Source organism: Homalodisca vitripennis, chromosome X (genome assembly GCF_021130785.1).
Source record: "Homalodisca vitripennis isolate AUS2020 chromosome X, UT_GWSS_2.1, whole genome shotgun sequence".
Lineage (NCBI taxonomy): Eukaryota > Metazoa > Arthropoda > Insecta > Hemiptera > Cicadellidae > Homalodisca > Homalodisca vitripennis.
This window is the reverse complement of record NC_060215.1, coordinates 12,194,097-12,204,372: the sequence shown is the minus strand read 5'-3', so window position 1 is coordinate 12,204,372 and position 10,276 is coordinate 12,194,097. Positions and strand designations below refer to the sequence as shown.

The following is a 10,276-nucleotide window of genomic DNA, read 5'->3' as shown; positions in this document are numbered from 1 at the left end:
GTCTTATGTTTGGTACGAACCGAAAATCTGAAGAGCACCTTCCCCTTGTTAGTCCAGGAGCCAAGACCTAATTCGCAATTTATTTTAGCACATAATCTTATTTTTATAAAACGATAGAAAATTTATTCTGAATTATGATTTTTTTCATTTGTTTCCTTAAGAAAAAATTATATCATCAGTGATAATTTTTGATCGTAATGAGAAAATATGGAAAGGGGTAAACATATCCCACAATAATTTTTTTCATGGGTTGACAAAAAAAATCAATCGACATACTCATATCCAAAAGTTACGCGTACATCACTGATAGCCAACGAGATGTACTCGTAGACCTTATATTTGACAGAAACGGCTACTTTCAGCCTCCTTATCTCTATGGCTGACGATTATAACTACTAGTGTCTAACTGTTGGTAATAAGTGTACAAGCCAGAAAAACTTGACTTACGAAAACAGTGTTAGCGCGTCTGATAATCGATTTCTTTCTTAGTTCAATTCATTAATCGACTTCACAAGAAAACTAGATTTGTGCTTACACAATGCAAATTTATTCTCTAATCCTAGACTATAAGATTCCTAATTCAGTACCTCCCAGCAACAAGTGATCGATTTTACCATTCACCCGAGATTATTAGTAACTAAGAAACGAACAGGGAATTAGAATACCGACAACAAATTTTAGTATTGTTACTTAATGACGGTCATTCAAGTTCATATTCACGTACAAATACACAATAATATTAGTCAAAGTCTTTTTAGGGAGTCTTTTTGTTACACCGTTCCACTAAAACTGTTCTATAGGTTAGTACAAATTCTAATATTGGATTGCTCTCTCAGATATTTGTGATGAGACCCTCTATATATTTATTCTGTTACGTGTTTGGCACTATCTCGAGGGATGTTTTCTTTCATTGCCGTCAACGAAGAGAAGAGGCTGCCGCATTCGGCACTGATGGCCAGAGACATTAGTAAATAAGATAAGATAGGAACGTTACCTGACCCCATTATTGTAAAACAAGGTAAATCATACTTGCGCAGAATATAAAACCTCATTTATAACGATTACAGTGTGATTAGTTTTATATATAAGACTTTTGCAAGGTTTGGTTTGTGCTAACAAAATAGGTCCTTTTTTAAAGTACCTATAGAGTGTCCCAAATTATATTTTTTAGCTTTATAGAGTGTACTGGACGCTCTTCATAGCTGTATAATAACAAGTATATGTTAAAGAGTTATGAAAATGTAAAGTTAATGTTTCAATAAAGTTAGTCAATTTATTATACATTTTCGACTCGGAAAAATGTGTATGATCTCGAAGCACTAAATATTTTAAACATTTAATATTTCTTTTAATGTTAATTACAGGTCTTTAAAATACCACTCCTAAAGGCAAGAAAGTAGAAAAAAATATTCCACTTTTGTATTTGAAGCGGAATTTTGGCACATCTTGTAAATAGGCCCAAGGGGAACTGTTGAAAATCAAGGTGTACTTTTTTACTGAATTTTACGGAAAAACTATTGGAGATATTACTGTATCTTTATTCATAATTTATTTGTGTGTTAAATGACATTTTTGATTATATTTAATTAATAACTATAATACCTTTAAATTACGCATGAATAAAAACAATTTCATCCCCTGAAACTACCCAGTCAATAACTTAGTAAATATTTTCAAGTTTTACACTTTTATTTTTAGTCCTTTTTAGTTTAACCAAATTGCCTAAGTATCCTACTTTGAATGCCTGTTTTCCTCGTGGAGTGAAAAAGATTGTAAAATAAAATAAGAGCCGACTTAAAAGTGATATGAAAATGTATTTAGTTACGTTTTAATCGTTACAACGGCCTACGTCGTTAATACAATTAGTGTACAGCAATTATATTACTGCTGTGATAGTGAATTCTGATGAAAGTTATTTTGTGAAAACCCTAAGCTGGATTTAGAGAGATGAGCATATATGTAACATATATCCTGTTATCGATTATCTTCTGTCCTTTGGCATCCACTCACTGAAAACTTAACAGATTACACTCCTCGTTGTGTTTTAAAACCTACACGAGCATTCAATAAAGGACCGACTTTTAACGACGAATCTAGAGTCTTGACAGATTCCGATGCCATCGAAAAAGAGGGAATGGAAGGATATTTCGTCATGTAATTATGATAACTACAACGTAGTCCATATAATACTCAAATGCTATCAAACAATTTAGCAAATATCAATGTAAAAAGTGTAAAGAGTTTGATATCTTTCTAAATACCTTTATAAGGATCATAATTCTTATTAGGACGTTAGAGAGCTCGATGAAGTAAAAGATTTATATTTATGGGGGGCAACGCAATGATATAAGTTTAACATAAAGAACATCTGTCCATATTTCAAACTTTACAGGATTGAATATTGTACTTTAAATATTGTTTTTATTAATATGAACAATTTCTACACCCTGTTCATGACTAGGACAAATCCTTAGGTTTGAAGGAATGTATTAATTTATTTCAGGAGCTTTGGTACTTAAAGTGTTAAAACTAAAGTAAATTTACATAACCTTAATAAATATAGTCCATTTTGATATACCGGAGCCTTATAAGTCCCAACCCCCTCCCTATTAACTTTCTTATAAATAGAGATGGAGTGATTTACTTTGGGGGATGTTGATATGACCAATTGAGGAGTTTTTATGCATGAACATTTTGACACCCCTCCCCCTCCAATTATGGAATTTGGGGGTAAGATTAAATTTTAAATATAAACCGCTAGTAAGTGACATTTCATCTTAAAATTATCATAAAAAGAATAAAAATGGCGCAAACTAGAGGTCTCTAATGTTACTTTATTAAATTTGGTGGCCAATTAGAGTTTGAATTGTTTTATAAAACCCCTACAGTTTAAGTTAGATTTAAAGTTATTGTAACCAGATAAAACATTAACTTACTAGTTATTTGAGAACTTACGACACAAAATTATTGCATTAAAATATTTACTTCTACATCAATCTGTAAGATGTTATTGTTCTTAAAACTTACTGTCAACGCAAATGCTTCAGTACAAAATACAGGAGCGTAATCTAATCATCGGCTATAAAATAAAAACTATTAATTTCTATTGTTTATTTTATTGCTACGGCTAAAATTACCAGATTATAAAATAGGTAGTTTTATTTATGTTTGTAATAAGAGAATAATCTATACATTTATATCTCCGCGACTGTCGTCACAGGAGTGACTTGTACACTGCCTAACTGATGACAGCAAGACGCTGTAGTTAGTGTCAATGCTAGGCAAAAGGACATCTCTGTGCCTTTGTTTTATATCAGAAGGCGTGAACTCCTTCCGGTTCTCAAATATAACTCTCGTTATTCCCCTCGCGTCACCATCGCCGCCTCACCGCCTCAGACCGTCACATAGCGTCGCGTCGGGCGATCCTCCTCTGTTCTAACATAACCGTAACGAGGTATTAGAGTGTGCCAGGATTAACTACCCGTCAGTCGTTTCATTGTGAATATGAGATGCTCATGTGTGTTCTGTAAAGTTAGGAAATGTATTATATCATGTTTTATCAAATTCTCCCAAAATCTATAATCGTGACTTTGTATTTGAAATTAATTGAAAATCAAACTAAAACTAAGTAGTACATCAATACTAGTATTGATCTCGTAACAAATAATAATATATGTAACAACAACAAAGTTACGCATTTTGTTAAAATAAGAATGACACTAAAATCAAACCTAAACTAAGAATACATTGGTTGCGTTAGTGACAACCATTGTTCAGAGCATAATTGGTACAGCATAGATTAAGGATATGAAACATAATCTATCAATAGCTATTGACAGTTTGATACATTACAGCTTTCAAATCATATGCCTATATAAAGGATGATATTAGGAATAGGCCTACCATCGACATTAAATGCGATGCGTAATAATTATATTTATTTTAATAATACATTTCCCATAACGCTACGATTAAAAATAAGGGCGTAAAACATGATACTACAAACATGATATTCACATGCGGGAAAACCTTAAGGTCATTTTACTACAGCCTGTTCTTAAGGTAATAAGGATATCCATATCTACTTGTAAAACGTAAACTAGAAACACTAATAGTTCGATCTAAGGACTGTTCCATATCTTGTGAAGTGTTTTATATTACAGATATTTACAATATGTAAGTGTGTACTATATATCATACAGGTGTGCAGATGCATTACTCCTGCAGAGCCCTGCGACCGCGATCTCAGCCGCCCAAACCACCAGGGGTGGGCCTGAAAATGAGACCGAGTCAAGTCGCTAAACTGTTTACAAAGTAGCAATTGTAGGGGCGAGTGGCGGGTCAAATTATGGCGGGTGACCGGGCAGGTTCACAGTTGTGCTCTTGTGCATCTCCAGATCTTCCTGTACTCCTGCCGGTTGACCGGGCAGGTTCACAGTTGCGCTCTTGTTCATCTCCAGATCCTCCTGTACTCCTGCCGGTTGACCGGGTAGGTTCACAGTTGCGCTCTTGTGCATCTCCAGATCCTCCTACACTCCTGCCGGTTGACCGGGCAGGTTCACAGTTGCGCTCTTGTGCATCTCCAGATCCTCCTGTACTCCTGCCGGGTGACCGGGCAGGTTCACAGTTGCGCTCTTGTGCATCTCCAGATCCTCCTGTACTCCTGCCGGGTGACCGGGCAGGTTCACAGCTGCGCTCTTGTGCATCTCCAGATCCTCCTGTACTCCTGCCGGGTGACCGGGCAGGTTCACAGTTGCGCTCTTGTGCATCTCCAGATCCTCCTACACTCCTGCCGGTTGACCGGGCAGGTTCACAGTTGCGCTCTTGTGCATCTCCAGATCCTCCTGTACTCCTGCCGGGTGACCGGGCAGGTTCACAGTTGCGCTCTTGTGCATCTGATATAAAGTTAAAGACTCTTAACCATTAGACAAAAGGAAGGTTATAAAAGTACGTCAGTAATAATTTTAGATGTAAAGATGACTGAACACTAGACAATTACATCCTACTTAACAAATACAACTAAAGCACTCTATAGATCTATACATGGTAATACTTTAAAATGTCCGGAATCGTTCACATTCACAATAGAGGGATACATTTTTCTGGATTTAATATAACTAGTTTACAAGTAATCAAATTAAGTATATACAGTAAGAAAATATTATTATATGATAAAAGTAGAAAAATATATGTCATACAAATTTAAAAAATCTAAATAAAGTAAAAATTTAAAATTTCAATTTGATAAAAATGTATATTTAAACGACTCTACGTAATTTAAATGAATAGTTTATATTAATACAATTTCAAATTACATGTATATTTGACCAGATAACATTATTTCATAAATAATCATTATTTAATTTATATCACACTCAATAAACTACTCCATCTTTTGAAACTATTATTCAACTCTGTCATGTTCTCTCTGCCAACTTCATTTCACTTCCACTTAGTGCAGAGTCTGAGGTTTTACACTGTCACAGACTTGACTCCTGGATCTGGAGTCCACGTCTGTCTCAAAATGATCCAGCGAACCGAAACAGTAGAGTACCTTGGCAATACTTCTTAGTACATGTCATGATTTCTGTATTCAAAAGGCACGTCTCAACTTCAGACACTCAGGCTACAAAATAACTCTGCCTGGTTTACCCAACATAAATCCAGTGTAGTTGTAGATGAAGAGTGGGCACACTTCGGCGTTTTAGACACGACACCAAAACATGGCGGAGCAACTTATTTTACTAAAAATAACACAGTTATGGTGAGAAGGGTTACTTTAATGTGCATGTCGAGTTTAGCTCCATTTCAACTTCCCCTAAGTGCAGTGCCTGAGATTTGAACTTTTATGTCATTTTAAGTTGTTGATCGTAAAACAATAATTCATAATTCGGTTGAAAATTAATCAGGATAATCATTTTAGTTATCGGCATTAATGTCCACGACTCATCGCAGATTCCAACATTAAATATTCAAAATCTGAATTAATTAAAGAAAAAATTTAATAGAGGTTTAAATCCGATTAATATTTAAATTAATTAATTCGACGGTTCATCCTAAATTTAAAAAATAAAGCTGGAATAATCACTTTGTCGATAAAATGATAATCTCGGTTATCGCAGATACTTATCGTCAGTATATCTCAGGACCACTTGTTTCCCCGTGAGTAATCACTTCGCCAGTAAAATGACAATCTCGGTTATCGCAGATACTTATCGTCAGTATATCTCAGGATCACTTGTTTCCCCGTGAGTAATCACTTCGTCAGTAAAATGACAATCTCGTTATCGCAGATACTTATCGTCACTATATCTCAGGACCACTTGTTTCCCCGTGAGTAATCACTTCGTCAGTAAAATGACAATCTCGGTTATCGCAGATACTTATCGTCAGTATATCTCAGGATCACTTGTTTCCCCGTGAGTAATCACTTCGTCAGTAAAATGACAATCTCGGTTATCGCAGATACTTATCGTCACTATATCTCAGGACCACTTGTTTCCCCGTGAGTAATCACTTCGTCAGTAAAATGACAATCTCGGTTATTGCAGATACTTATTGTCAGTATATCTCAGGACCACTTGTTTCCCCGTGAGTAATCACTTCGTCAGTAAAATGACAATCTCTTTTATCGCAGATACTTATCGTCAGTATATCTCAGGACCACTTGTTTCCCCGTGAGTAATCACTTCGTCAGTAAAATGACAATCTCGGTTATTGCAGATACTTATCGTCAGTATATCTCAGGACCACTTGTTTCCCCGTGAGTAATCACTTCGTCAGTAAAATGACAATCTCGGTTATTGCAGATACTTATCGTCAGTATATCTCAGGACCACTTGTTTCCCCGTGAGTAATCACTTCGTCAGTAAAATGACAATCTCGGTTATCGCAGATACTTATCGTCAGTATATCTCAGGACCACTTGTTTCCCCGTGAGTAATCACTTCGTCAGTAAAATGACAATCTCGGTTATCGCAGATACTTATCGTCAGTATATCTCAGGACCACTTGTTTCCCCGTGAGTAATCACATCGTCAGTAAAATGACAATCTCGGTTATCGCAGATACTTATCGTCAGTATATATCAGGACCACTTGTTTCCACATGAAATGTAACACAAGACAGCGGATAGACTGCGCGGCGTAGAGGGTGTGAATGCTACAGCACGGCGTAGCACGGTAGCGGAGCTGTAGCATAGCGCAGATGGACGTAACGGGCCTGTGTCGTGCTGGGACACGCCCAGAAGGGACGAAGCTTTTGTCCGCGTCCAGCCCTGGCTCAATAAATAATGGAACACTGCGGTTATTATCAATTATTATTATTGATGTCAAGTAATTATGTGACTACTGTTGCAAATGCACTGTGGGCCATTCCGTCCCCTCCGCCCGAGAATTGCTTCCAATCCTAACTGGCGTATCTTAATGAGATACCTTACAAGTTCATTTAATGTTTATGTTAATATTCCAAATAGTAGATTATCAAAATTGTTGAGAATAGAGCGGAGTCTCTTTTGTCAGCCCACAACAAATTTTGCGAAGTCTTATATAGAAGGTTTAATTCCAAATTAAGTGTGTTTCTCGACTTAGCAAAAGCAGTTGACTGTGTTGACCACGTCAAATTGCTTGACAAACTTGAATTTCATGGCATCAATTTGTCTCTATTCAATGGGTTAATAATGTTTAGGTCTAAAATCTAGTTGACCAAGTTTCAAACAAATTCTCTGAAGCGATTCCCCTCAGTCCCAGTGGCGTATATAGAGATCCAGCTGGTCCAGATCCCCCCCCCTCTGGCCACTCCTTTAAACCCTAGAGAAATTGAAAAAATTGTACACGTAGGTTATTTTAAAACTGTTGAATAAATTATTAATGTATATTTAATCAATTATAAACCCAGTCGAGGGTGAAATAAGACTGCTCAGGTTTGGTAGAAGACGTTACATCAATGCTTATCGGTGAGATCACTCAAAAAGTCGGCTATACTCGGAAACGGTCGTGTATTATGTGTCGCGTACAACTCTTCGCGCTTCCACAGATCTCTCTCACACGCTTAACATATCATTCAAACTTCTAGACGTCCAAGTGAGGTAGTGATACGTTGTGCGTGTTAGACAGGTCGCTAGGACCGGCTCCGTCAAGGATCTGTAGGAAACAAACTGTAGTAAACGGCGCAAGGCGGCGGCGCTCCGAAATAAATTCTTGGAAAATATAATCCTTAGCTATTTTATAAATGTGTTGTGTGATTTTCCAAAAAAATTACATACGTTCTGATATGTAGGCCTAATGTTAGTGGAATATCTGACACGGCTGAGGAAGAAATTAACTTAATAAATACAGTAATAGGGTGACGAAAGTCTCGTGCTTATAAAAATAACAGTAGTTATTTAACAACATAACAATATTTAATGCTAAACAAATTCTATTTTTTGCATGGCGTCACACTGTCTTTCCCATCCCTGACCGCCACTGCATCATTTAATCTTACAATAAAAGGATTCATTAATATTTATAACAACCATGATAGCTTTAAATTCCGTACAATTAAAACGATAAACGAAATAATTTTATGACAAGAAAAAGTTCCATTACAAAATGTACAAAAACTATCTTTCTTGAGGACACTAATTTTTGAATCCAAACAAAACAATCTTGTTAACATTGTGTTGCGGTTAGAATGTGATAATGTAAATAAGGATATCAGTTTAAAACTGATGGTAAAAAAACGAAATTTGTACTTTCCCACTCCGACTATGTTACAACTGTTCAAAATACGAAAATTGTAGGACTGTAGGTCCAAGCCTAATTTTGACGAGGGTGGCTGACGTCACGTTTCTGCTGGGTAGGACAGTTAGTCCACGTCGACACCCGAGGACTACCGATCATACTTTCCAGAACTGACCTGGCTGTGCTTTAGTTATTATACCTGAACTCATTCTAGTGATGGCCCCGCTACACTGCGTCATTGGCAATTCGTGTGCAAGGGTCATCTCAAGATAACCAGGTCAAGCAATGTCGAGCGTGGCTGCTGCTTGTATGGGTGACCGCTATGCGATCCTGTCCTTGCAAGCAGCCCGCCTGCCCGACCGTTGGTGGTGGTTCGGAAGTCACTTTTAAGCCGTTGGTCCCCAGGTTAAGTGTTAGAGAGGGCTTATTAGTCCTAACGTCGCCTGGTAAAATAAAACATCTTTACTTTACTTTACTTTACTTTTACATTCGCACAGCGTAATGTTGAGGTAGTAAGTATTAACAACCTTAAGTTGTCACAATGAAGTTGCTAATTTTGATTACTTTTTAAAACAAATCCCAAACAGCATCGTATTACTTTATAAGTGATAGGTAGTTATACTAATGAATCATATACTGTAAATCTAAAGTAGGTTTGTATTAATTATTCAAATAGAAGCTAGCATGCCCATTACGATTCACCATTCATCCGTTGTGGTTCTATCTGTTGCATTGGCAGGATGACGGTGGTGTTTACCAGTTCTCAAACATCACTACTGTTATGTTCACTAGAATAAATCCCCGTTTTCGCACCAAACTCCCCACTACACCAATCCCGTAAACACTTCGGTGCAAATATAAGAGTTATCAAGCATCATTCGTCATTGTAAGCGAACTTTTTAATTTTGTACCGAATGTTGACATTAGCTCCAGTTCACCTTCCTCTTACGCGCAGCATCTGAAATCTGATGCTGTTGCAGACTTTACTCCTGAAATCTGAAGTCATGTTCGTCTGAAGGGATCCAAAAATTGTAGTCTGGGGGTCTCTAATGTCGAAACGATGCGGGGGGGGGGTTCGTTTTAAGCTTCTTCGTTCTTCGTCGCCGACTATTTGTGGATCCCTTCAGACGAACATGACTCCAGATTTCAGGAGTAAAGTCTGCAACAGCATCAGACTTCAGTAAGAGGAAGATGAACTGGAGCTACACTCTACATTCGGTATTGAATCAACCCTTCCCACCATAGTTGCGCTGTATTTTGTTTTAGAAACATTGGCGTAGTGTTTCTCTGGTGATTTTTAACACTTGACTGATGCGGTTCTTAATATATATTTTTTTAATTTCCAGTGTCATAACTTCCGCAACTCACTTCAATTCAAACATTTCATTTTAATCGTCTGTGCAAGCGAGAACAGGTGGTTATAACAATCGAGTATTAAGAGCTCATTTGAATTGCAAGTGCCTCATTACGCTCTTAGTACTGTCACTACTGTTCTGACGTAGAACCACGCAGGACCCTCGCTGATTATCGCTAATCGACGTACTGCCGAGCAA

The 10,276-nt window shown here is 37.0% G+C and overlaps 1 protein-coding gene across 1 annotated transcript; it reads right to left on the bottom strand.

The window, feature by feature from the left end:
• Window positions 1-4,341: 4,341 nt before the first annotated feature.
• Window positions 4,342-8,962, bottom strand: LOC124369360 (protein SPT2 homolog). Its single transcript, XM_046827338.1, has 2 exons — window positions 8,899-8,962; window positions 4,342-4,895 (listed from the first exon to the last, which is right to left on the bottom strand). The coding sequence occupies exons 1-2, from the start codon at window positions 8,960-8,962 to the stop codon at window positions 4,342-4,344; spliced, it is 618 nt and encodes a 205-aa protein (XP_046683294.1).
• Window positions 8,963-10,276: the final 1,314 nt, after the last annotated feature.